The sequence below is a fragment of the Boleophthalmus pectinirostris genome, unplaced genomic scaffold (assembly GCF_026225935.1).
Source record: "Boleophthalmus pectinirostris isolate CB_2022bp ecotype Guang Dong unplaced genomic scaffold, ASM2622593v1 HiC_scaffold_15, whole genome shotgun sequence".
NCBI lineage: Eukaryota > Metazoa > Chordata > Actinopteri > Gobiiformes > Gobiidae > Boleophthalmus > Boleophthalmus pectinirostris.
The window spans coordinates 6,374,440-6,401,103 of NW_026571070.1; the positions used below are offsets into that span (position 1 = coordinate 6,374,440).

Here is a 26,664-nt window from a genome sequence, read left to right on the forward strand (position 1 = left end):
GTATTGGAACTGTTTTGTGTTGTGTTCTTCCGGCCTGCTGGGGGGCGCTAGTTGTGATTTTGGTGATATATTTAGCCAGTAGGTGACAAGAAGTAAAACTACTAGCTTGAAAATGTCAGTCGGTCCATGATGTGTTTTGCGATTAGATCTGAAACCATCCTCTCATTTCCAGCCCTTTGAGTGGCAATATGAGTAAGTGTTTACATTAAAACTGAGTGTTGACAAGTACATTTGTAGCATTTGTTGAAGTTTGTGACATTTTATAGATATTATTTGAGATTTGAGTTCCAGTAGTGGTAATGGAGCCTATTTGAGTTGTGTGTATTACTTCTCAGCTAACATTGGCCATTTAATTGTCTATATAATGTAACTTTGATGTACATTGTTGATTTTACAACTTTCTGAATACCTTTTTTGTATTTTGTTACAGTTTCACACTTTTTTGCATTAAATCCTGGATCAAAGACAACACCTGCCTGTTCCTTGGAGGAAGTGATGCAAGAGAGAGTTTAGCTGGCTGTGAATCTCAATTAGGACAAGGGGTCACGTTGAGTGTAACAGTACAATACTCTTACACAAATATTGGATCAGAGGAATAGCTGTAAAATGGATAGAGTCTTATTTAACAGTTAACAGTGAGTGTGTTTACATGCACCTCAGTATCACGGTTATGATCGGGTTTTTTGAAAATCCTGGTTTCAGTGTCCCGAGTATGGCAGTATCCCGGTTATTAGAAACTGGGATACTGTATCTGGTATATTCCGATAGTAACCGGGATACTGTGGCATGCATACGCAGTGTCCCGGTTACTGGAACATAAATTTGAGTGCACATGCGTCCAAAAGACAAACACTTTTCAGTCTTTTCATCACAACAGTAGTGACATAAATAAAGTGACCAACGTAAATAAGTTGTGACCATACATGAGTGAAATGACAGTTAAATAAAGAGCTGCGCTAAACCTGCACATGTACAATCTGCACTCATATGACCTGCACATGTATGATCTCTGAAAAGTTGAACCATCTCCAATAATATATACACAAACAGACTCACCATTATCATCACATCCTCTGTCAAAGAAAAATCACATATATTCCACTGAGTCGTGTCCTTTCGTCTGACAGAAGCTGAACCGCATCAGCAGCACAAAGAGCGAGCTGTTTTTTATCAGCGCTAACAGTTTATGCAAATTAGCCATGTGGTTTTTAGTTTTGTTTTTGTAAAATGTAAACAAATGTGGCAAAGCTGAATTTATTATCAAACGGGCTGATGTGGTTTTGGTTTAAGTGTTGTAAAGTTGAGTTTACTTATGCAGAAGATTTTAATAAAAAATATGCTGCAGTGTGTAACTTGTACAATGTTTGGAAACGTTTGGTTTGATCTGCACAGTGGATTGTGGGATACATAGCTCCTTACTGCTGGTTAGGAACCTCCCGAGCTTCTAAAGGAGCTCATGGTTATTTGTATTTTCCTGGTTTATTAAATTAAATTAAGTACATTTTTACACTTGTGCATGTGTAAGATTATGTCAAGAAACCGGGATACTCCATTTGATCATGTACACAGGGATATGACTATCCCGGTTTCTCAGTGCGAATGTAGACACAGTGTTCCAAATACTGCCATAACCGGGATACTGTTGAGCCTGTCAACGCATTCAGTATGTAAGCAGTATATGCAACGGGGACATCACGGATCCATGTGTGATACTATTGTTTGTAGTTTCCCACAGGGATCAGTGCTAGGCCCCACATTATTTATTTTGATATATAAATGACTTGTACTTAGTTTCTGAAAAACTTAAATTTTTTCTCTTTGCGGACGATACAATTCTGTGTTCAGGCGAGGACCTTCAAAGATTAGTAATTGAGACTACACAAGAAACTGCAAAGTTACAAGTGTGGTTTACCAAAAACAAACTGTCTCTATGTGAGAGACTTGATTAATTAATTTACAATTCTACATGATTATTGTGTTAATGTGTTTTGAGGTTCACTGACACCCCCTATTTTTTTTTTTTATGACGTTATTGTTTTAAATTCTGAACGTTGTTTTTACGAGGTGCATTTGAACGCTCCGCACTAGTTTTCGTACGTGTGCCTTGAACTAGACTAGCGTGTGTTTTTTACCGCAGCTACGCACAGGATGAGAACGGGGACTGTTGTAGCCGGTTTCATTTTTTTTGTGTGGCTTCATAATAAATATCCCCTGTGGAAGAGACAACCTGAATGGTTTTTGTGCCTAAAGATCTGCGACATCAAAATATCATGCAAAAGAAAAGCAATATTCTTTGGAAACCGTGAAATAAATCCACAAACGCAAATTAAAATTGTTGGTTTGTGCGATCGTAAATGAAAACAAAACTGGCATCTTTAAAAATTAATTGTATTTCTGTTTGAGGGGTTAGTTTATGGAACAACCTGAAAAAAAAAAAGTCTAACACTATAGAAGCATTTTTTAAAAAAGAGTATAAAGTGTTATGTTTTTTTTTTTTTTTTTTAAAAGATATAGAGCTCTGGAATGAATGAATTATAAGTTATATTTAGTTTGTTTTCATTTATATTTTGTCTCTTATATATACAATAAGCCGTAAGTGAAATTGTAAACGCAAACTTGATGTTCATACTCTGCTTTTCTTTCTTGGAATTCTGTCATTGTTTAATCAAGTTTGGCATTATAAATACTTTTTTAATTCAGCCTAAACCCTTTCGGTCGTGATCCATGGGGTTGTAGTCTGTGTTTCGTTAGTTTTGTTTTGTAGTGCTGCAAAATGACTGAATAAACTACTACTAAAAATACAATACACAACCAAAAAAGCTGTAGTCTATTTTGTTTAGGCTGAAACGTTGCTTACTGTGGCTTTAATTAAAAGAAAGGAGAGTTATTGTTTAGTCTTCATTTGGACATAAGTGCAGACACATGATCGATAGCCAAGACCATTAACAAAAGCAATCGTGAAGAACAAAATATTACAACTAAAACAGGATTAAATGCGCTTCAACATTTCAAAACAAAATATGTGCTTTACTGAATGTTTTCTCAGATTGTTGACACGTCTTTGAATGTCATAAAAATCACTTTAATTAACCATACATTTCTGATTACATTTTTAAAACTACACTTTTCCCCTTATCAACACTGACAACTTCAATTGTTTTGTCTCGCTTCTTTTCAAAGTTTATTGCTTACATAACCATTACAATAAAAGTGAATTAGATCGTCCCCCTATATCGTCCTCATAAGACGCCAGAGTAGAGCAGATCTCTCTTCGCCGTGATGTATGGACCGTGATAGAAACCTGTCTGAGGATGGATCTTTTCCAGCGTCAGGTTTGGCATTTAGCATTGAGTATATGTCACAGGTTTTATGCTCCCCGCTCCTCGCTGTGGCTGCTTTATTACTTTTGCCTCTGCCCGTGTGTCGCCGCCATATCTCCTGCTTTATTGATACTTTGCAGCTGATGTCATCGACGTCTCCCCCGGGGGTGTGATGCTAACTGGAAGGACTCGTGTGTCTGAGGCTCCGTTAATCAAGTGAGACGAGGTTTAACGCAATCTGACTTAGCTTGAAATACAAAAGGCTGATTTGTGCTGGTAAAAAATAAGTACATCACTAATAACATTACAGTTACAAGCTTTATGATTGAGCTTGTGATTCTGTTTATTTATTTATTTATTTTTGTTTTCAGTTAGTCCATCTCGCCTATTTTTTTATTTTTTTTTATTGGAAATCAAACTCCTAAGTGGGACTAAAACGGGATCCTGAAAATATGTTGTGTTGTTTAAATCCATTTTGTATTTTTTCTTAAATTTTCAGACTATAAACTCATCTGGCTGTGTCCGCATTGTGTCACCATGGTAACAGCTGAACATTCCTCCGTAGACGTACATGTAGACCCCCCTCATCATGCTGTTACTCCAGTGTACTCATTATCTGTATGTCCTTATGTCTTTCAGGCATCATAAAGACGGCGCTACCGAACATGGACCGCGAGGTGAAGGAGGAGTACCAGGTCCTGATCCAGGCCAAAGACATGGGGGGGCAGCTGGGGGGGCTCGCAGGGACCACGACGGTGAACATCACGCTCAGCGACGTCAACGACAACCCGCCACGGTTCTCCAAAAGTGAGTATGATGTTATACTCTTAAAGTGCGCGTGACACAGCTGGTTATGATGTTAAGATGTTAAAATGTTAAGATGATGTAAAGAGCTACTGGGGAGGCGCGACAGACGGACTAAACCAGGACTAAACCAGGACTGATCCAGGACTAAACCAGGACTGAACTAGGACTGAGTGTCGGGACGGGCCCAAAGATGCACCGGCGTAGACTGTCAGGTGACTGCAGGCAAAAGGACCGGTGTCAATTGCATCACGGGCTAAGCACAGCCGGCACCTGATCGTGCATTCCCTCTATTTCAAGTCCAAGATTAGTCCTGGTCTTGTCCTGGTTTAGTCCTGGTTTAGACCTAATTTAGGCCTGATTTAGACCTGATTTAGACATGGTTTAGTCCTGGTATAATCCTGGTTTAGACCTGATTTAGACATGGTTTAGAAATGGTTTAGTCCTTGTTTAGACCTGATTTAGACATGGTTTTTAGTCCTGGTTTAGACCTGATTTAGACCTGATTTAGACATGGTTTAGTCCTGGTATAATCCTGGTTTAGACCTGATTTAGACATGGTTTAGAAATGGTTTAGTCCTTGTTTAGACCTGATTTAGACATGGTTTTTAGTCCTGGTTTAGACCTGATTTAGACCTGATTTAGACATGGTTTTTTTAGTTTAGACCTGTTTTAATTTTAGTCCTGGTATAATCCTGGTTTAGACCTGATTTAGACATGGTTTAGAAATGGTTTAGTCCTTGTTTAGACCTGATTTAGACATGGTTTTTAGTCCTGGTTTAGACCTGATTTAGACATGGTTTTTAGTCCTGGTATAATCCTGGTTTAGACCTGATTTAGACATGGTTTAGAAATGGTTTAGTCGTCGTTTAGACCTGATTTAGACATGGTTTTTAGTCCTGGTTTAGTCCTGGTTTCGTCCTGATTTAGACTTGATTTAGTCCTGGTTTAGTCCTGGTGACTGATGTTCAGTGATCTTAAAAGTCACCTCAGTTAGTCCTGCATGAAGTTGGAAATTACTGGCACTTGTTGTTGTTGAAGCATTTAGGACGACAGTTGACCTGAGACAGAAGGACATGATAAAGACACCAGGCAACAGATTGAAGAAGAAACAGCCAAAAAAGCTTCCACAACAGTTTACGAGATATCACAATTTCATTTTTTTCACTTTTTTACATGGTCGCCGAATTACAAATTACTTTTACTCTGCAACTACTCGCCAAAAATCACGGTATCACTGGAAAGGGAACATCATAAGGAATCCAATCAGCATTTATTTTTTGCTTATTTATTAATTTATATATATGTGTATATATTTTAATGAGGTCCCCGTCTGTCTTTATCGTGCTTATTTTCCTTTACTTCCACGGGCAAGTTGTGCAACGTTCTGGATACAGTCGTCCAAACGCTGTTCTTGCACAGAAATATCGCTGCCCCACATGCATTAATGTAGCGTATTAAGGAAGGATACAGGACTTTTCACATCGCTCCTCTGGACCTTCTCCTGGACAGATCCCTCTAATTACCTCTGGGGTGGCTCACATTAGACCGGTGCAGAGGTAGACCGCCGCCGCGCTTGTTATAGTCCCGGCTAATTTGTTCAAACCTGTTTTTTTGTTTTTGACAGAAAGCTGCTCCTGGACAGAAAACTACTGTTCTGGGGGTAGCACGATAATATAGAAGATCGTAACAAGCCAGCTTATTAGGATCCAGCATGTAAACAATAGGGCTGTACTAACAATGTCCACGGCCTGCGGTGGTATTTTCTGGAAAACGGCAGATTGGGAAAGAGCTGAACCATTGTGCAAAAAAAAAAAAAAAAAGAATATCCAATTTTGAATTTTCTGACAAGCCTCGGAGTCGCCGTCGGATTTGCAATTCATGCTTTAATAGTAGGATTCTGTTCAAATTGCACATTTTAAACAGCTAAAACATTTGAGAGAAGACTGAAAAATGAACTGCTGAACTAATACTAGAATCCCATGAATTTCAGAACGTGTTTGTTGAGGGCGCACTGAAAAATGCAGGATGTTTTGTTTCGAGAGGAGAAAATTGTAGCTCTGTTTTAGGACAATAAGTTTGGAAGTAATTAAGCCAAGAAGTTGACGAATAGAAAAAAAAAATTGTCTTAAATGTTGAGATATCAATTTGAAACTTCTGCTGTAGTTTACACACATAAACTTAAGATGGAAAATGCATTACAAAATACGAGTTGGAAGAGCATTTGTCCATTAATCCGAAGGTTGGCGGTTTGAATCCCACCTAGTCCCCAATGTCTGTGAGTGCAGAGGCGGCGCTACCATTACATTTACATTTACATTTATTTATTTATTTCGGTCACAGGTATATTTTGACATTATTTCACAGACAGTCATATTTAACATACACAGACCGAAAAGGTGCAGGCTGAAGCTTAAGCTTATTCTGCCTTTACCCTTTATTCCTTTGTCAGAGCGTCACCTTGACACGAGTTCATCTTCATAAATACAGCGAGAGGAAACAAACAAATCAGAAACAGAACAACAAAGTACTACAGCGCAAACTAAGTATCATATTTCATGTATCTGTCCAGAGTTAAACATTTAAACTTCTTTATAAAGTGAAAGAGACTGGTGCACAATTTTAGGTTTTCTGTACAGTTGTTCCAGAGCTCCACCCCTTTAACAAATACACAAAATTTCATAAAGTTTGTTCTGATTTTCTCCTATTGGCTCTTTCGGATTTTGAACATGATTTTCAGAGTATAAAGGTCGAATAAATCATAACATTTCAGAGTTTGAAGGTTTATAAATAACACATTGGTTGGTTCATTATAAGTTGATAATGTGATGACTCTTATTGCCTTTTTTTGCAAGGTAAAGACTGGATTTGTATTAGTCTTATATGTATTGCCCCAAATCTCAATACAGTAGGTTATGTGGGGCATTACCAGTGAGTTGTATAGAATAAAAAGACTGTTTTTATCTAGGATATGTCTATATTTGTATATAATTGCGATCACTTTGGATAATTTATTTCTAATTTTATTTATGTGTGATTAGGCAAAATTAGACGGCTGCTTAGGGAACCTGGAGGGGCCCCCAAACAATCGCCCTCAGTGCCACTAATGGCCGAGACCTCAGAGCAATTAGATTTTCTCTCAATATGACATTAAATGAGAGTAGTTTTGCTTTTAAACAAGAAAACACCATTAAAATAGTGTCTGATTGTCAAATTTATTTTAACTATCAAAGCATTTCCCCCTTTCACGTTAGAATGGACAAGTCCGCTTGACCCTGATTTGAACATAATCATAATCATGTAATGGATGTAAACAAAAATGTAAATGTACTAGAAAAAAATAAAACTACTTTCAGTTCTGGTTATCTAGTAGGCGACCTGACTAATAACACAAGTTTTCAATTATCCATAATTCAAATAAAGATGTGTGTGTCTCATGAACAATGGGAAAAACAGACAATAAAAAAAAAACAAAAAAACAGTGCATTATAGTGAGGGCCCCAAAGTCAAGTTTGCCTAGGGCCCCCAGATTGCTAACTCCACCACTGAGTGAGTGATTCTTTGGCTTTGAGCCTTGAAGGTGGAAAACTGCTGTAAAAAAATGTGACCATTTATCATGATGATTTAGTTTTTATATATCTATAAAAAAATAAAATAAAAATAAGGCATTTTGTGTACAAAAATTCCTTCCTCCTTTTGTTGACAGATACAAAGCATAGCACACAGGGGACATTTTGGATCTTATTTAGTATATGAGTAAACACAGTTTCACTGAAAATGTATCTACAAATTCTAATTTTGCTTCTTTCTTTATTTATGGTTTTGAGTTAAAAAAAAACAAAAAAAAACAGACTTGGACCTGGATATATTTATTAAAAAAAATAAAAATAAAAAAAACAAACAAACAAACAAAAAGCATGAAAGTTTATATGCTAAGAGACCAAACTGACCACAAAATAAATACAATAAAATTGAACAAAAATGCATATGGTGTGTCCCCTCAAACAGAACAGACTATAGATACTTTCATAACATTGCCCGATAAAATACTGGAGAACTATGGTCCAGGTCATATCTACACTTGTAACAGAAGAACAGTACCATGATTTGATTTTAATACTGATTTGATTTAATTAATGCACCAACTTATGTATCACGATCACACACAGAGCTCAGCTGAAGTGGTAATGTTACACACAATATACTTTAAACTACATTTTAGAGCTAGTGTAAATGATTTTTACTGGTTTAAAAATGTTTACAGTGGTCCAAAGCTATTCTTCACTTAACCTATGGATTCTGAGCATCCTAATTACTCACCACGATAAGTTTATGAGACAATTCTAACAGCAACTAGCATGCTAATTGTGCACTTTGCCATTACTCGACAATACCTTTATACAATAGCCAGTACCACCTCAATGAGTTTATAAGTGCTTTTTCCCAACTTGTAGACCATCGTAGGCTTTTCTGTCACCGTAATACCAAAAATAACTAACATGCAAACAGCGCACTTCCTGATTCTTGGGTAATAACACACTTTATAATTAGTTACAGACCACAGCAGACTTATTTTCACCCCAAGAGCTGATTTTACAATATATGTTTTGACTAAATCGCCTCGAATACTTAGAAAAAAAGGGGTTTAGGCCAGAAAGTAAACAAAAAATACATAACAAAAATGATATGTCTAGTACAGATAATTGCACACTGTCTAAATATTTGTGGTATAATAACTACACTAATGATAAAAAGTTCACTCAGGTGCCAAAAGTTCAGAGCGCACACAATAGGCACCATTATTTTCCTCGGCTTTTGTCAAACTTCACACTTCATATAAAATGTAATTAAAATCTCGAGTTTCAACATATTGAAAGTAAACAGCATGACCTGGACTGACTCCGTAAATCCATTGTATTCAAACAAACTCGGGAGAATTACGATACGCCGCGCAGCCAGACACTTCATAATGTCTAGTCCTCATAATTGTTTTTTATTATTTTTCCATTTGACGCTTTTGTAGGCAAAGGTTCTGTTTATTTAAATGATTTCATCTGCAGCCGCCATAACGCAAATGGAACTTGGCGTGCTGATGCTTTGCCGTGACATCGCGCTGGGGGTGTTGTGTATGTGGTTCTGCGGAGGAATGTTCGGCGGTTACGATGGTGACACGATGCACGCATAAGCAAACACTGAAAAAAGATTTAAAATAGTCTGAAAACTCTAAAAACTGATATAAAAAGCTAATTTTTAGGATGAAAATGATCAATAAAGGCATTCGTAGTCACATTTTTTCACGTTCCTCTAGTGACAAACAAACAAAAACAAACCAAAAATGTGACTATGTGACCTAAACCAGGTCTAAACCAGGTCTAAACCAGGTCTAAAACCAGGTCTAAACAAAATCTAAACTAGGACTAAACCAGGACTAAAACCAGGTCTAAAATCAGGTCTAAACTAGGACTAAATCAGGACTAAACCAGGACTAAAACCAGGACTAAAACCAGGTCTAAAACCAGGTCTAAACTAGGACTAAATCAGGACTAAAACCAGGACTAAAACCAGGACTAAACCAGGACTAAAACCAGGACTAAAACCAGGTCTAAAATCAGGTCTAAACTAGGACTAAATCAGGACTAAAACCAGGACTAAACCAGGACTAAAACCAGGACTAAAACCAGGTCTAAACCAGGTCTAAACTAGGACTAAATCAGGACTAAACCAGGACTAAAACCAGGACTAAAACCAGGTCTAAAACCAGGTCTAAACTAGGACTAAACCAGGACTAAAACCAGGTCTAAACTAGGACAAAACCAGGACTAAAACCAGGTCTAAACTAGGTCCAAACCAGGTCTAAACCAGGTCTAAAACCAGGACTAGAACCAGGTCTAAACCAGATCTAAACCAGGACTAAACAAAGACTAAACCAGGACTAAACCATGTCTAAAACAGGATTTAACAGGACTAAATCATGCTGCACCGACCATGTCTCAATCGTCTTCTATCAATACTATTTTTAATTTGTTTAAGTAAAGTCTGGTCTTTTTATTGTCTTTTAACAGACAAAACATCTTATGTTGCGATTTCCTCGTCTTTGCTTCTCTACAGCAAATCAAGTAATCCAAAGTATTCAGATTACGTTTCTCACTTTAGGTAATTTAATGGATTATGTTACAAACTACATTTTGGGGTATGTAATCTGTAATCTGTAGGGGAATACATTTTAAAAAATAACCTTCCCAACACTGACCAAGACTAGAACTGGACTAAATCCTACAAATATTGATGACGTCAGCTGCTTTAACTTATATACATTTAAACGCCGGGGAACGCGACGCAGTTTTAAAAGGCATATCTTATCCACGGTGTTTACCTGTAAGCGTCGCAGAAACAGATTATTTTGATTGTTGTGTTGGCTAAGGTCAAACTAAATGTAGGAAATAGATTGCGAAAGTAAACTGGCTGATCTTGAAAGGATATAGCCCAGGACGTATTCTAAACACATTCGTTCAGTGGCATTATACAAAATCTGCCAAAGCGGAAAGCAAAAACATGACGCGTCCCCTCTGGTATTTCAAGGAGGCACAGGGTCTCCGCTGAATTTAAATCTGGACCTCCGAATGGTCAGGACGGAGCAAAAAAGATTGTATTTCCATAATGCTGTTGTAGCACGGCGCAAGGGCCCACGGATACCAAATCCTCCCTTTGTTGTCCGTTCTTTTCCATCTATAAAGGGTTTAGAGGTGTGAAAGGTAACGGGGTCGTGTAGGGAGAAGTGCGGCATTCAAAGGAAATACAATGACAAATTTGAGTAATAATTGATTTGAAATGTGCGGATTCACGGTCGCACAAAATCGTCAGAATAACTAAGCTTTAGGTGAATAGACTTTTTGAGTTATATCTATGTTTATAAGTATGTAATTATTGAAATGAGACGCTGAGTTGTTAGTACTCAGACCTGACCAGTGGTGTCGGGTTTTTTTAAGTGGGGGTGCAAGATTTGTGATGTCACCCCCTCCTCACTTTTCAGTACAAACATAAAGGTGCCAGGTTATTTTTATTCAAAATGATGCAGAATTGTGTTATTAATATTAACGTCATTCATAATCACTTACAGAACTTGAATCATAAACTACAACTTATGAACCAGGACTGAACCAGGACTAAAACAGGACTACACGTGACCAGAACTAAACCGGGACTATACCAAGACTAAAATAGGACTAAAACAGGACTAAACCAGGTCTAAACTGGGCCTGTCCTGACACTTCAGTTCTGGTTTAGTCCTGGTTTATTCCTTGTTCAGTCCTAGTTCAGTCCTGTTTCAGTCCTGTCTTGGTTTAGTCCTGTTTTAGTTATGTTTTAGTCCTGGTTCAGTCCTGGTTTAGGCCTGGTTTAGTCCTGGTTTGGTCCTGGTTTGGAACTGGTTTATTCCTGTTTTAGTCCTGGTTTAGACCTGGTTTAGTCCTGGTTTAGACCTGTTTATTTAGTCCTGATTTAGTCCTGTTTTAATCCTGGTTTAGACCTGGTTTAGAACTGGTTTAGTCCTGGTTTAGACCTGATTTAGTCCTGTTTAGTCCTTTTAGTCCTGGTTTAGTCCTGGTTTAGACCTGGTTTAGTCCTGGTTTAGACCTGGTTTAGAGCTGTTTTAGTCCTGTTTTAGTCCTGTTTTAGTCCTGGTTTAGTCCTGGTTTAGACCTGGTTTAGTCCTGTTTTAGTCCTGGTTTAGACCTGGTTTAGTCCTGGTTTCCTGTTTTAGTCCTGTTTTAGTCCTGGTTTAGACCTGGTTTAGTCCTGGTTTAGACCTGATTTAGTCCTGTTTTAGTCCTGGTTTAGACCTGGTTTAGTCCTGGTTTAGACCTGGTTTAGTCCTGGTTTTAGTCCTGTTTTAGTCCTGGTTTAGTCCTGGTTTAGACCTGTTTAGTCCTGTTTTAGTCCTGGTTTAGACCTGGTTTAGTCCTGGTTTAGTCCTGGTTTAGACCTGGTTTAGTCCTGGTTTAGACCTGTTTAGTCCTGTTTTAGTCCTGGTTTAGACCTGTTTAGTCCTGGTTTAGACCTGGTTTAGACCTTGGTTTAGTCCTGGTTTAGACCTGGTTTAGTCCTGTTTTAGTCCTGGTTTACACCTGGTTTAGTCCTGGTTTAGACCTGGTTTAGGGTTTTAGTCCTGGTTTACCTGGTTTAGTCCTGTTTAGTTTACCTGGTCCTGGTTTACCTGGTTTAGTCCTGGTTTAGACCTGTTTAGTCCTGTTTAGTTTAGTCCTGGTTTAGTCTTTAGTCCTGGTTTAGTCCTGGTCCTGTTTAGTGTTTACTCTTTAGTCTTTCTAGTCTGTTTAGTCCTGGTTCAGTCCTGGTTCATGTGTTGTAGTCTATGATTTCAGTTCTGATTATAAATTACGTTAATGTTAAGAACATGATTCCGCATCATTCTGAGTAAAAACAGCTTGGTGCTGTGGGTTTTTTCGGAAGGTTCAATGCGTGTCCTAAAAAGAAGCACAGGAGATGGAGAATCCAAGAGAACAGGCCACTTTATTTCAGCATTTCCATTGAGAGAGATTCAAGTTGATTACCAAGTACAACTGCCACCCCGGAACGACGTCTCTGACCAACTCAGAATCAGGGGTAGCTTTATACTACATCTTGACAAAACATTAACTTGTTGATTTAGCATATACAGCAAGAAAATGAACAATACTGCTGACCCAGTGCACCTTATCATGGGTGGGAACATGCCACGGGGTCCACATATGTCAGTTTTTCTGCTTCGTGACACTCAAAGTACAGAAAAACATGTTCTTTATGGCACTCAAAGTACAGAAAAAACATGTTATATAGACCTACAGATAGTCATACGTGTTTTCCACCCTGTTGTCATTCCAAAGTCCATAATATTGGGTGAATTAGCATGACCAACACATAATATTTCCCACAGTGCCTTTATGTTTGCACTACTGTCACTCAAACTTCTTTCTAGAGCTCAAGATTGTTTGTTAGAATCCAGAGAAACCATGACCAATAAGTTCCGCCGTTTGTTGTTTTGTTTTGTTTTTTTGTTTTTGCCGACGTGTACGGCAAAAGGAGAAATTCAGTTTATCAACTGGACAAAAGTTTATTTTGTTTGAATATGTTTCACAGCTCATTCAAGCTACTTCTTCTGTTCTGTTCAAAATGGTGGTGGACACTGCCTGAAGGGAGGAGCTAACTACACTGAAACTACTCTGAAACTAACACATCTACTTGTTTACAGTTTCTGTTCGTTAGGTAGACGTATTGAACTTGCAGTGAGCGTGGGGTCATATTAGCACACATGGATTCTACCTGGATGACTGACGGATTTAACACAGTTGCCGATGTGTTGGGCCAGTTTTGATTATTTTCCTCAAATTATGTCATTTAAAGTTACTATAAACTTCACCAAAACTCTTTTTTATTGAAAACCCAGGAGGGACTTGCAATAACTTGTTCAAACAAAGCTTTGTGTTTACTCTTCAGGCAGCAGGTCGGCCAAAATAAAATATTGGCCTGTGTAATAAGCTTGACAGACAATACACTAAACAGAGGTGGGGACTTGCACGCCGTGACTTGGACTCGAATCAGACTTATTTTTAGGACTTGAGACTTGACTTGATAAAATAGACTAAGCCTTGGGACTCAACTTGGTCTTGAAGCTAAATTACTTGGGACTTTGACTGGGACTTGAGCCCTGTGACTTGAGAAGACTTGATGCTTCTCCTAAAAATATGTTTGTTTTTTGAAAATACTTTTCTCTTCACAGTTGCTAAATGTGGTGCTTAATTTTACAGGAACAAACTGGAACATGTCCCTCCCACTTCTCTATTTGTTACTTTGGTAGTAACTGAAGTACTGTGATGTGGTATCCTCAAATGTACTACAGTAATATACAGTACGATACAGTAAAACCGAGGCAACTACACAGCTCTTGATCCTTTTAATTTTAAGTATAATTTAGTTTAAATTTCGTATAAATTGCGAAAATCTAAGCAATATTTGGTACTTTAAAGACTTGAAACGACTTGAAGCTCAAAGCAGACGACTTGGACTTGACTTGGACTTTCTTGACTTTGACTTAGGACTTGACTCGGACTTGAGGTCAAAGACTTGAGACTCGCAAAACGACGACTCAGTCCCACCTGTGCTGCTAAAAAGCGCAACTATAGCTATATATATATAACTATACCAGTATATCGACCAAATATTATTATTTATCACCATGGCGACAAGCAATTGACACCAATTACGCCAAGCACTATAACTGAATAAACGCTACATAAGTGAGTTTAATGCCGCACTGTGCAACCTTCCAGGCATAGCAAGAGCATATGGAAGCAAGCAGGTGCTTCTCCCAACTGTCTTTTTCACTTTTTTAAACTTTTTTTTGTTCATGATGTAAGTATTTTAAACTAGGAGTGTCAAATTATCGCGTTAATTGCGATTAATTAATTACAGTCATATTTAGCGCGTTATGTTTTTTAATCGCGTTAATCTCATTTTTAATCTCTAACTTTACTGTTTCTGTATGTGAGTTGCTTTATTATAAAACCTGTTTTTATGTGTTGTTGGGACAACAACACACACACACACACACACAAAACACATTTATACATTTTTTTATTTCGGTAATTCCACTCATTGCCGGAAACCCACACAAAACGTGCGCAGTAACAGCGATGTAAACGTCACGTTAACGTTGGCGGCGTCAGTCGCACAATGGACGAGGTCGAAGAGCCAGTAGAACAGAGCAGCAGTGCACAGGTAAAAACACATTCGTGTCTTGGAAATTATTCTCCCGACGTGAAATATAAAAGAAAATAACAAATATAAAATCACCTACAACTTAAATGTCACTGGTGAAAACAACCTGCATAGACTCATGATGTCTGCACTACTGTCCTATAGTGACCTGCCACATGAGGGGACACACACACACACACACACACACACACACACACACACAACACACACACACACAAACACACACAACACAACACACACAACACACACACAACACACAAACAAACACACACCTTCATCATCGTCATTAACCTGAGAACGCGTGGACCACGTTTCCTTCCGTAGTTACTGCGCGGACACCGACGTGCTCCCGTGAGCCGCGTGTGGATCGTGTTTTTTCGCTACGCTGCGTAAACCGAGCTTCCTCCTGTGCGCCTCTAAACCAGAACTAACACCAAGGACTAAACCAGTCCAGGACTAAACCAGACTAAACCAGGACTAAAACCAGGACTAAACCAGAACTAAAACCAGGTCTAAACCAGGACTAAACCAGGACTAAACCAGAACTAAAAACCAGAACTAAAACCAGGTCTAAAACCAGGTCTAAACCAGGTCTAAACCAGGTCTAAACCAGGACTAAACCAGGAACTAAACCAGAACTAACACCAGGACTAAAACCAGGACTAAAACTAGGTCTAAACCAGGTCTAAACCAGGACTAAAACCAGTGATCTCATATATAAAGCATTTCTCTATCAATAATATTTTTAATATGGTTAAGGAAAGACTGGACTTTTTATTGTCTTTAAGTAGACAAAAGTTATTATGTTCAGATTTCCTCGTCTTTGCTACTTTACAGCAAACAGTTTCTTATTCATGGAGACTTGGGCTCAACAGCCAATTTGGAGAGATTTGTTAAACAATAAATGACTTTATAAAGTCACTTTTTTTTGTTCTATATCAGTCTTTTGATCTGCCACAATAATGTAATAATGAATTTAAATGAAAATACCTCAAATTGAAGCTTTTCTCAGCAATTTTTAGGTGAGATTAAAATGAGATGAATTAGATTAATTAATTACAGATCATAATTAATTAATCTCTCAATTTTTTTAATCGCATGACAGCACTAATTTTAAACATCTCTGATCAAATATAAAACATATGCTCACGCCGTCCGCCGATAACTGCAATCCAATAAGAAATACAGTGTTCGGTTTAAGGGCTATAATCAGTCTTATGTCTTTTAAAAGCCCGAGGTCCATTGAAAACACATTGCCAAAGGAAGCGATGATAATTTGGCCGCGGGTCCTTGATGGCTTGTATTAGCTGTGACAAAGTGTCCATAGATGAGCGCGTCTCTGCCATTAGCAACCACTCATCTCAATAACAGGCTGTAGACCATCTGTTACTGCGCATATCTCCACGCGCTGTTTCACATTGTTGCAGTACCATTACGCTTAAAATGCCCTTATCATATCCTTGAAAAGAAGGTTAAACATATTTGTGGAGAAATGCATTACCATCAAACGGCCTATTATTTATTAAAACGATAACACTCAAATTTGCGGAGCGCTCGCGTCGACCAAACTCAATCCCGGGATCAGCAGCCGGAGAAAAACCTCAAAGCCGTCCCAAAATTGAAATGGAAAAAAAAAAAAAAAAAAAGGCAAGAAAGTAAAAATGCGGATGAGACGATGACGTAGCATCCAGACCGGGACTGAAGTTAAAGTGTAGGTGTGAAACCAGGTCTAAACCAGGTCTAAAAGAGGACTAAAGCCTGTCAAAACTAGGTCTAAACCAGGTCTAAACCAGGTCTAAAAGAGGACTAAAGCCTGTCAAAACTAGGTCTAAACCAGGTCTAAACCAGGTCTAAACCAGGTCTAAAAGAGGACTAAAGCCTGTCATAACTAGGTCTAAACTGGTTCTAAAAGAGGATTAAAGTGTAGGTGTAAAACCAGGTCTAAACCAGGTTTAAAAGAGGACTAAAGCCTGTCATAACTAGGTCTAAACCAGGTCTAAACCAGGCCTAAACCAGGTCTAAAAGAGGACTAAAGCCTGTCATAACTACATCTAAACCAGGTCTAAACCAGAACTAAAAGAGGATTGAAGTGTAGGTGTAAAACCTGGCCTAAACCAGGTCTAAAAGAGGACTAAACCCTGTCATAACTAGGTCTAAACCAGGTCTAAAATAGGTCTAAACCAGGACTAAAAGAGGGCGAAAGTGTGTAGGTGTAAAACCAGATCTAAACCAGGTTTAAAATAGGACTAAAGCCTGTCATAACTTAGTCTAAACCAGGTCTAAACCAGTTCTTAAAGAGGATTAAAGTGTAAGTGTAAAACCTGGTCTAAACCAGGTCTGAAAGAAGAATAAAGCCTGTCATAACTAGGTCTAAACCAGGTCTAAACCATTTCTAAAGCAGGACTTAACCAGGACTAAACCAGGACTAATCTTAGACTTGAGAGAGAGACGGGACCCTGAGCCCGTGGAGCAGGTTGTCCTGAAAACGTGATTGGGTGACTGCTGCACTTAGCCCAGTGCTGGTCTTTTTGTCTGCGATCACGCGGGCACACCTCCGAGCCCGTCCCGACACTCAGTCTTGGTTCAGTCCTGTTTTAGTCCTGTTTTAGTCCTAGTTCAGTCCTGATTTTGTCGTAGTTTAATCCTGGTTTAGTCCTGGTTTTAGTCTGTTTTTCAGTCCTGTTTTAGTCCTGTTTTTCTGTTTTAGTCCTGTTTTAGTCCTGTTTTGGTCCTGTTTTGGTCTTGGTTCAGTCCTGGTTTAGTCCTCCTTGTTCAGTCCTGGGATCAGTTCTGGTTTACTTCTGGTTTAGTCTTGTTTTAGTCCTGGTTCAGTCCTGATTTTGTCGTAGTTTAATCCTGGTTTAGTCATTCTGGTTTAGTCTTCCTGGTTCAGTCCTGAGATCAGTCCTGTTTTAGTCCTGTTTTAGTCCTGTTTTGGTCCTGTTTTGGTCTTAGTTCAGTCCTGGTTTAGTCCTCCTGGTTCAGTCCTGGTTCAGTCCTGGTTTACACCTTGTTTTAGTCCTGGTTCAGTCCATATGCGGCGCAAAAGTCCAACATCGCAGTTTAAATCATGGAAACAGCCTTTATCCCTTTTTTCCATGATTCATTTAAACACAAAATCGAAAAATCACAATCACAATTAATAATCACAACAACTAGTTGAATTTTTATCCAAATAACTGAAAAAAAAAAAAAATCCATTAAGAGCTGAATTCTCCAGTATTTAACCCGCTCCTTTGACTGCCACATCAGCCGCTCGCCTCCACACTTTAAATCCTGGCCTGTCTGCACCAATCCCCTTTGTTCGGCGTCCCTTTAAACGAACATGAAAAGACCCGAGTTATCCCGAATGCCGTCTCTCTCCTCGCTGACAGCCCGGCCGTCGGAGAAGTTAAACACAAAAAGACCTCCGCGTTTCCCTGGACTTGGTTTTTCCGAGGAAGATCCTGCAAGAAGAACCTGTCATGTTTTTTCGTTTCCCCTTCGGTGCGGTGGACCGGCAGCCATTTTGTGCAGATAAAATTTTAATATGTTCACAGCCACAGAGCTCTGGAAATGACTCGATGCATTTTCGTCATCTTTTTTTTTTTTTTTTGTCCGTGCGCTGTAATGCGATTGTGTAAGAGCGTAAGTGTAGTACAGTGACCTATTTTATGTTTTCTTCTTCTTCTTGTAAACGTGAATTATTGAAGAGAAAATGTTGGCTCAGATAACAATCGTTTAAGTAAAGGGTTTGATTTTGTTTTTTGCAGGATTTTATTTTGTTTATTTATTTTTATTTTTTTATCCAGGCTTGGCTGCTGGTACAAAAAGTGAAAACAAAGTGATATAACTAAGTTCACTTTTACAAACATTATCGAAATTGGGACTTAACTTGGACTAAACCAGGACTAAATTTGGACTAGAAAAGGACTAAACCTGGACTAGATCAGGAGAAGACCAGGGTTTGATCAGGACTAGATGAGGACCAAACTTGGACTAGACCAGGGCTAGACCAGGACTGAAATTGGACTAGAAAAGGACTAAACCAGGAGTAGACCAGGACTTGTTCAGGACTAGATTCAGGACTAAACTTGGACTAGCAAAGGACTAAACTAGGACTAAACTTGGACTAGATCAGGACTAAACCAGGAGTAGACCAGGACTAGACCAGGACTAAACCAGGACTAGACCAGGACTAAACTTTGACTAGAAAAGGACCAAACCAGGACTAGACCAAGAGTAGACCAGGACCTGACCAGGACTAAACTTGGACTAAACCAGGGCTAAACCAGGACTAAACATGCACTAGAAAAGGACTAAACCTGGACTAGATCAGGAGAAGACCAGGGTTTGATCAGGACTAGATGAGGACCAAATCTTGGACTAGACCAGGGCTAGACCAGGACTGAAATTGGACTAGAAAAGGACTAAAGTTGGACTAGACCAGGACTAAACCAGGATTAGATCAGGAGTCGACCAGGACTTGATCAGAATTAAACTTGGACTTAACTAGGGCTAAACCAAAACTAGACCAGGAGTAGACCAGGACTAAACTTGGACTAGAACAGGATGAAACTTGGACTGGAAAAGGACTAAACCAGGAGTAGACCAGGACTTGTTCAGGACTAGATCAGGACTAAACTTGGACTAGCAAAGGACTAAACTAGGACTAAACTTGGACTAGATCAGGACTAAACTTGGACTAGCAAAGGACTAAACTAGGACTAAACTTGGACTAGATCAGGACTAAACCAGGAGTAGACCAGGACCTGACCAGGACTAAACTTGGACTAAACCAGGGCTAAACCAGGACTAAATCAGGAGAAGACCAGGGTTTGATCAGGACTAGATGAGGACCAAACTTGGACTAGACCAGGGCTAGACCAGGACTGAAATTGGACTAGAAAAGGACTAAAGTTGGACTAGACCAGGACTAAACCAGGATTAGATCAGGATGAAAACTTGGACTGGAAAAGGACTAAACCAGGAGTAGACCAGGACTAGACCAGGACTAGATCAGGACTAAACTTGGACTAGCAAAGGACTAAACTAGGACTAAACTTGGACTAGATCAGGACTAAACCAGGAGTAGACCAGGACTAGACCAGGACTAGATCAGGACTAAACTTGGACTAGAAAAGGACCAAACCAGGACTAGACCAAGAGTAGACCAGGACCTGACCAGGACTAAACTTGGACTAAACCAGGGCTAAACCAGGACTAAACATGCACTAGAAAAGAGTAGACCAGGACTTGACCAGGAGTAGATCTGGACTAAACTTGGACTGACCAGGACTAAACCAGGACTAGACAAGGAGTAGACCATGACTTGACCAGAACTAAACCAGGGCTAAACTTGAACTAGAAAAGGAATAAACCAGGACTAGACCAGGAGTAGATCAGGACTAAACATGGACTCAAAAAGGACTAAACAAGGAATAAACTTTGACTAGAAAAGTAAGTGAAAATGACTTAAATTATGAACATTTAACTTAATTTGAGCGAATTCAACTTGACAAGTAAAATGATCAGTGGAACGCGTGTGTTTTTCTTAATTCAAGCAAGTATTTTAAGTGTAGCAAGATGTATTTCCATATTTTACGCACAAAAAGTCTTATTCCAGTGGCACATCATTTTACTTGTCAAGTGAAATTTACACTGATGATAAAACTTTCTTAATTCAAGTCATCTGAACTTGACTAGATTTTATTTTGTGCAGTGTAAGCAACAGAACTTATAAACCAGAGACAATAAAATATCAAAATTAAAATGTTTTTTGTTAGCTGTTATTAAAATAAACATTAAATTAAATATTGGAAATAACTTGAAATGTTTTTGTTTTGTTTTGTTTGACACTAAAACAGACAATTTAAATAACAAACTGTTTTCCCATTTATTGTTTTCCGTTCTTAATTGAAACTCAAAAGAACGACTTGTACACGGACATATAAGCGACTCAACATTTATTTTTATTTATTTTTTAATCCTGAACAACATTTAGCTTTAATATTCTGTCCAAGCACTGCAATACCCAAAGATAAGTGGGTGTAAAATATATACAGTACATATGCAAAAAGTACAATTTAATATACTCAAATCAAATGCAAAGCAGTTTTAAAAAAATATATATTTCTAAAGGTCATTGCGGTAGAAAGAAAAAAGTAATAATAGCATAAACATTGCATTCTGTCAGTAAAGTTAAAGCTGCATATAGTGTTCTTTTTGGTCTGGTACACATTTTGTTTTGGTCTCCGTCTCTCACCCTCGCACCACGCCGCTGATCCAGAGGCCAAACCGCTCCCCGATGGAAAGTTCTGTGCAGTGAGCGAAATAGTTTTGGTTCACTCCGTCGGACATCAGGGTGAAATGTCGTCCGTGTGATTGACAGCCCATTGTTCAGGGTCCGCGCGGCCAAACCCACTCACAAAGCATTCTGATGGACTACAGCAACCTGCACCCCGCAAACACCGTCCAGACCTTTTCCAAAACAAAAAATAAATACAAATACAATAACGTACCGGTCCACTTGAAGGTCTTCTGAGTAATTACTTGGATACACGCGATTGTTAACGCTGGCAGAAGTGACCTCGAGGGAAAGAAGGCGCCTGATTTGTCTGTTGTTAATGTTCAAATCTTGATTTACAAATGAAAAAAAGACAAATAAAAACACCAGGATTGTGCAGAATGGATTAATACGATCATTTTAAAGTCAGAATGACAAGAGAGACGATGTTTCTTCAATAGAAAGTAGAGTAAAGCAAAACTAGACCAGGACTAAACCAGGAGTAGACTAGGACTAAACTTGGACTAGACCAGGACTAAACCAGGAGTAGACTAGGATTAAACAAGGACTAGACCAGGATTAAACTTGGCCTAGACTAGGACTAAACCAGGAGTAGACTAGGACTAAACTTGGACTAGACCAGGACTAAACTTGGCCTAGACTAGGACTAAACCAGGAGTAGACTAGGACTAAACTGGACTAGACCAGGACTAAACTAGACTAGACTAGGACTAAACAGGACACTAGGACTAAACTTGGACTAGACCAGACTAAAACAGGACTAGGACTAGACCAGGACTAAGAAGAACTAGGACTAAACAGGACTAAGACGGACTAGACTAGACTAAACAGGACTAGAGGACTGACTAGACAGGACTAAACAGGAGTAGACTAGGACTAGGACTAACCAGGACTAGACCAGGACTAAACCAGGACTAAACTTGGACTAGACCAGGACTAAACCAGGAGACCAGGACTAAAGGACTGACTGGACTAACCAGACTAGACTAGACTAACCAGGACTAGGACACTTGGACTAGACCAGGACTAAACACCAGGACTAAACTTGGACTAGACCAGGACTAAACTGGACTAGACCAGGACTAAACCAGGAGTAGACTAGGACTAAAGGACTAGACCAGGACTAAACTGGACTAACCAGGACTAAACAGGACTAGACCAGGACTAAACCTAGACTAGGACTAAACTTGGACTAGACCAGGACTAAACACTAGACTAGGACTAAACTTGGACTAGACCAGGACTAAACTTGGACTAGACCAGGACTAAACCTAGACCAGGACTAAACTTGGACTAGACCAGGACTAAACTAGGACTAGGACTAGACCAGGACTAAACTTGGACTAGAAGGACTAAACTGGACTAGACCAGGACTAAACCAGGAGTAGACTAGGACTAAACCAGGACTAGACCAGGACTAAACCAGGAGGAGACTAGGACTAAACCAGGACTAGACCAGGACTAAACTTGGCCTAGACTAGGACTAAACCAGGAGTAGACTAGGACTAAACCAGGACTAGACCAGGACTAAACTAGGACTAGACTAGGACTAAACCAGGACTAGACAGGACTAAACTTGGACTAGACTAGGACTAAACCAGGACTAGACCAGGACTAAACTTGGCCTAGACTAGGACTAAACTTGTACTAGACCAGGACTAAACCAGGAGTAGACCAGGACTAAACCAGGACTAGACCAGGACTAAACTAGGACTAGACCAGGACTAGGACTAGACTAGGATTAAACTTGGACTAGACCAGGACTAAACTTGGCCTAGACTAGGACTAAACTTGGCCTAGACTAGGATTAAACTTGGACTAGACCAGGACTAAACTTGGCCTAGACTAGGATTAAACTTGGACTAGACCAGGACTAAACTAGACTTGGATTAAACTTGGACTAGACCAGGACTAAACTTGGCCTAGAAAGGATTTATTTATACAGTTTATTTATACAGTCTCAAAATGCAAATAAATGTCAAGGTCCGTTCAGAAGCGTCAAAAAAAGCCTTAGACGTCTCTATTTGGAGCCTTTGCATTGGAGTTTAGACGCCCCCGACGCGCGTCTTGGACACCTTGGACGAACGGGAGAAAAATACTTCGACGCGGGTCCGTTGCCCTGGAAACAAGTGCCCGGTCCCGGTCTTTTCCCGAAACGATGGCAGACCAGGCTGAGACTAACTTTAGTGTATTTATTACATAAAACCATCAGCAGAGGCGATCTGCTCGACGGCTGCAGTGTATAAATATGTATGTATGTATGTATGTATGTATGTATGTATGTATGTATGTATGTCCTGTATAGTCCTGGTCCAGTCCTGGTCCAGTCCTGGTCCAGTCCTGGCGATCGGCTCGGCAAATGTGACATGTATATATTTATACTGTGCTAATGACACACTAATGACACTGGTCTAGTCCCTGTCCAGTCCTGGTCTAGTCCTGGTCTAGTCCTGGTCTGGTCCTGGTCTAGTCCTGGTCTGGTCCTGGTCTAGTCCTGGTCTAGTCCTGGTCTAGTCCTGGTCTAGTCCTGGTCTGGTCCTGGTCTGGTCCTGGTCTAGTCCTGGTCTAGTCCTGGTCTAGTCCTGGTCTAGTCCTGGTCTGGTGCTGGTCTGGTCTGGGCTGGGTCCTGGTCTAGTCCTGGTCTAGTCCTGGTCTGGTCCTGGTCTGGTCCTGGTCTAGTCCTGGTCTAGTCCTGGTCTAGTCCTGGTCTAGTCCTGGTCTGGTCCTGGTCTAGTCCTGGTCTAGTCCTGGTCTGGTCCTGGTCTAGTCCTGGTCTGGTCCTGGTCTGGTCCTGGTCTAGTCCTGGTCTAGTCCTGGTCTAGTCTGGTGCTGGTCTGGTCCTGGTCTGGTCCTGGTCTAGTCCTGGTCTAGTCCTGGTCTGGTCCTGGTCTGGTCCTGGTCTGGTCCTGGTCTAGTCCTGGTCTAGTCCTGGTCTGGTGCTGGTCTGGTCTGGTCCGGTGCTGGTCTAGTCCTGGTCTAGTCCTGGTCTGGTGCTGGTCTGGTGCTGGTCTAGTCCTGGTCTAGTGCTGGTCTAGTCCTGGTCTGGTCCTGGTCTAGTGCTGGTCTGGTGCTGGTCTAGTCCTGGTCTAGTCCTGGTGATCCGCTCGGTGATTTCGGCCTATATATTTATACTCTGCTAACGTCTGTGGCTCTCGCTCTGGTTTTCGGGTCTTTCTCTTTCTTCCTGATAATAACGTTGTTACGTCACTGGATACTCGACCCTGATTGGTTGACGCTGCACGTCCGATGCCGACGCCCTTGGACGCACGTCTTGAGCGTTCTGGCACCGATTCTCGATTCGCGCCGTTATGTCTTAGTTAAACCACTTCTTGAGCAAAGTTCATATGAAACACGAACATTTTAATCATCAGAACAGTGAAAATGTCAAATGTGTCGCATAAATGAGTTTCCTTCCTTTAAACAAGCAACAAAACTGTAACTGCAACAAAATGATTTAGTAAAATATACCAAAAAATACTCTTGGTGATATATCGATACAGCAGCTCATGATATCGATACAGTATCATCACATTAAACGATGTCATTTTTCAATATTTCAATATTTTTGCACAGTATTTTTGACTCAAAGCTCAATTTAAGAGCCATTTTTTGCATAATATAGGACCTTTAACTTAAAATAATTATGTTTTACAATAAGGAAAATGATCTCAACCTCTATTTGTTTTTCTTTTTGTTTGGCTTTTGGTTTGGTATTTGTATTTGGTTCCCTCACACGTGCTGATTTATTATTGAACCCCGGTGGAATAAACACACCCCTCCTCCTCTTTTGCTGTAAACACGATCCTAAACCTGTTGACTGTTATGGCTCTCTCACCTGCACACTGCCTTACATGTGCCGAGCTCTGATCCCTCTGTGGGGCCTATCAAAGCCTTCTTCTGCGTTTGGTGATCTTTGCATCTGAACCGGCCAATCAGGAGCGCCGCAGCCCGCTTCATGTTCAAACGGCTCCGAAGCGAGTAATGTCACGGACTTCACTCGCGCGCCCAAGCAAAGCAAATCGGCCCCTAACCCCTGCCGACAGCAATATACGTCCATGTGGTGATCAGTGATAACAATAAACACAACAGGGAAACGGTGGAGCAGAGGTTGGACGTTTCGGCTCACGACTAGAAGGTCTCTGGTTCGATTCCTGGACAGATGTGGGTTTTTGTGTGGCTTATGGTTTCCTTATATCTGAGTGGATGATATGGTGATGCTCTGGTTTCCTCCATTGACTGAATACATAAACAAATCCTGCAGTTAACTTCTTACAACATATCTACTAGTAAATGAAGACAAACTGTTTGGGGTGTGCAAAAATATTGGAATATCGATATATCGTATCATTTAATGTGATGATACAGTATCGATATCACGGGCTACTGTATCGATATATCACCAAGAGTATTTTTACATGGTTTACTCAATTCTTTTGTTACAGAGCTACAGTTTTGTTGCTTGTGGAGTGAAAGGAAACTCATTTATGCGACACATTTGACATTTGGAGGATTAAAATGTTTGTGTTTCATATGAACTTTGCACAAGAAATGGTTTAACAAAGACTTTTAGTATCACAGCCATGATTTAACCTTTATTTTTTTATTGAACTGTATCGAATTGATTTGAAATATATCATATCGAATCGAAAGTGCACTGTATCGAGATATGTATCGTATCGTGGCGTATGTATCGAGGTATGTATCGTATCGGCAACTTCTTAATGATACCCAGCCCTACAAACTGTTAATGCACCATAACAAGTGACAAGTCAGATCTGCGAAGAGGTGACCCCACACGCAGTAAGAATGATCATGTTTTTTATGGTACGGCTGAGGTTCAAAAAGTAATTTATTAAATGCAAGTTAGTGAGTTTGTTATGACCCAGCTCTGCTCGTGAAAGGGAAGTAACAAAAAAAAAACAAGATGGAAAATGTATATAAATAAATAAGTAATTGAATTAACAGGAATGTGCAAGATAAATGAAACAAAAAGGGGGATATAAAATATTTACAGAAAATGTAATTTAATTTACAAGGTTTTTAAACAAAATGGTAACAGAGGGCAAGGTTAACTAAGAAAAGAAGTACACACTAAAGCAGTGTCTCACAAACTTTTTTTCTGGGAATCCATACTTTAAAAGTCACAAATCTTTGCGACCCAAGTCAATTACTACATTAATACATTATTCATAAATCACTAAATAAATTAATAAATTATTGAACATTTATGAGGATATTTTATTTTCCTGGGACGGGGAGACTCGAGTTGGAAGATAATCGAACGCAGCGTCAATCAGGAACCCAGTCGGTGAGCGTCTCCAATCAGCTGTAAGAATTCACAGGCTGGGTTGCATTGGGAAGCTTGGAAATTGCTGCCGCACATACAAGTTTAACAAAAAATACAAACAAAAGCTAAAGCTAAAGGCCTGGAGCCATAAAAGTTTACTACCACACTGAGGAACGTTTCTGGCAAATCAACACGAT

At 39.6% G+C, this 26,664-nt stretch overlaps 1 protein-coding gene across 1 annotated transcript in view; it reads left to right on the forward strand.

Annotated features, from left to right (window-relative positions):
• The window catches only part of LOC110175540 (cadherin-12-like), a 458,088-nt gene that overhangs the window by 183,008 nt on the left and 248,416 nt on the right, over positions 1–26,664 (forward strand). The window contains 1 exon segment of the mRNA XM_055150970.1: positions 3,960–4,127. Within this exon segment, the coding sequence (XP_055006945.1) occupies positions 3,960–4,127 (168 nt within the window).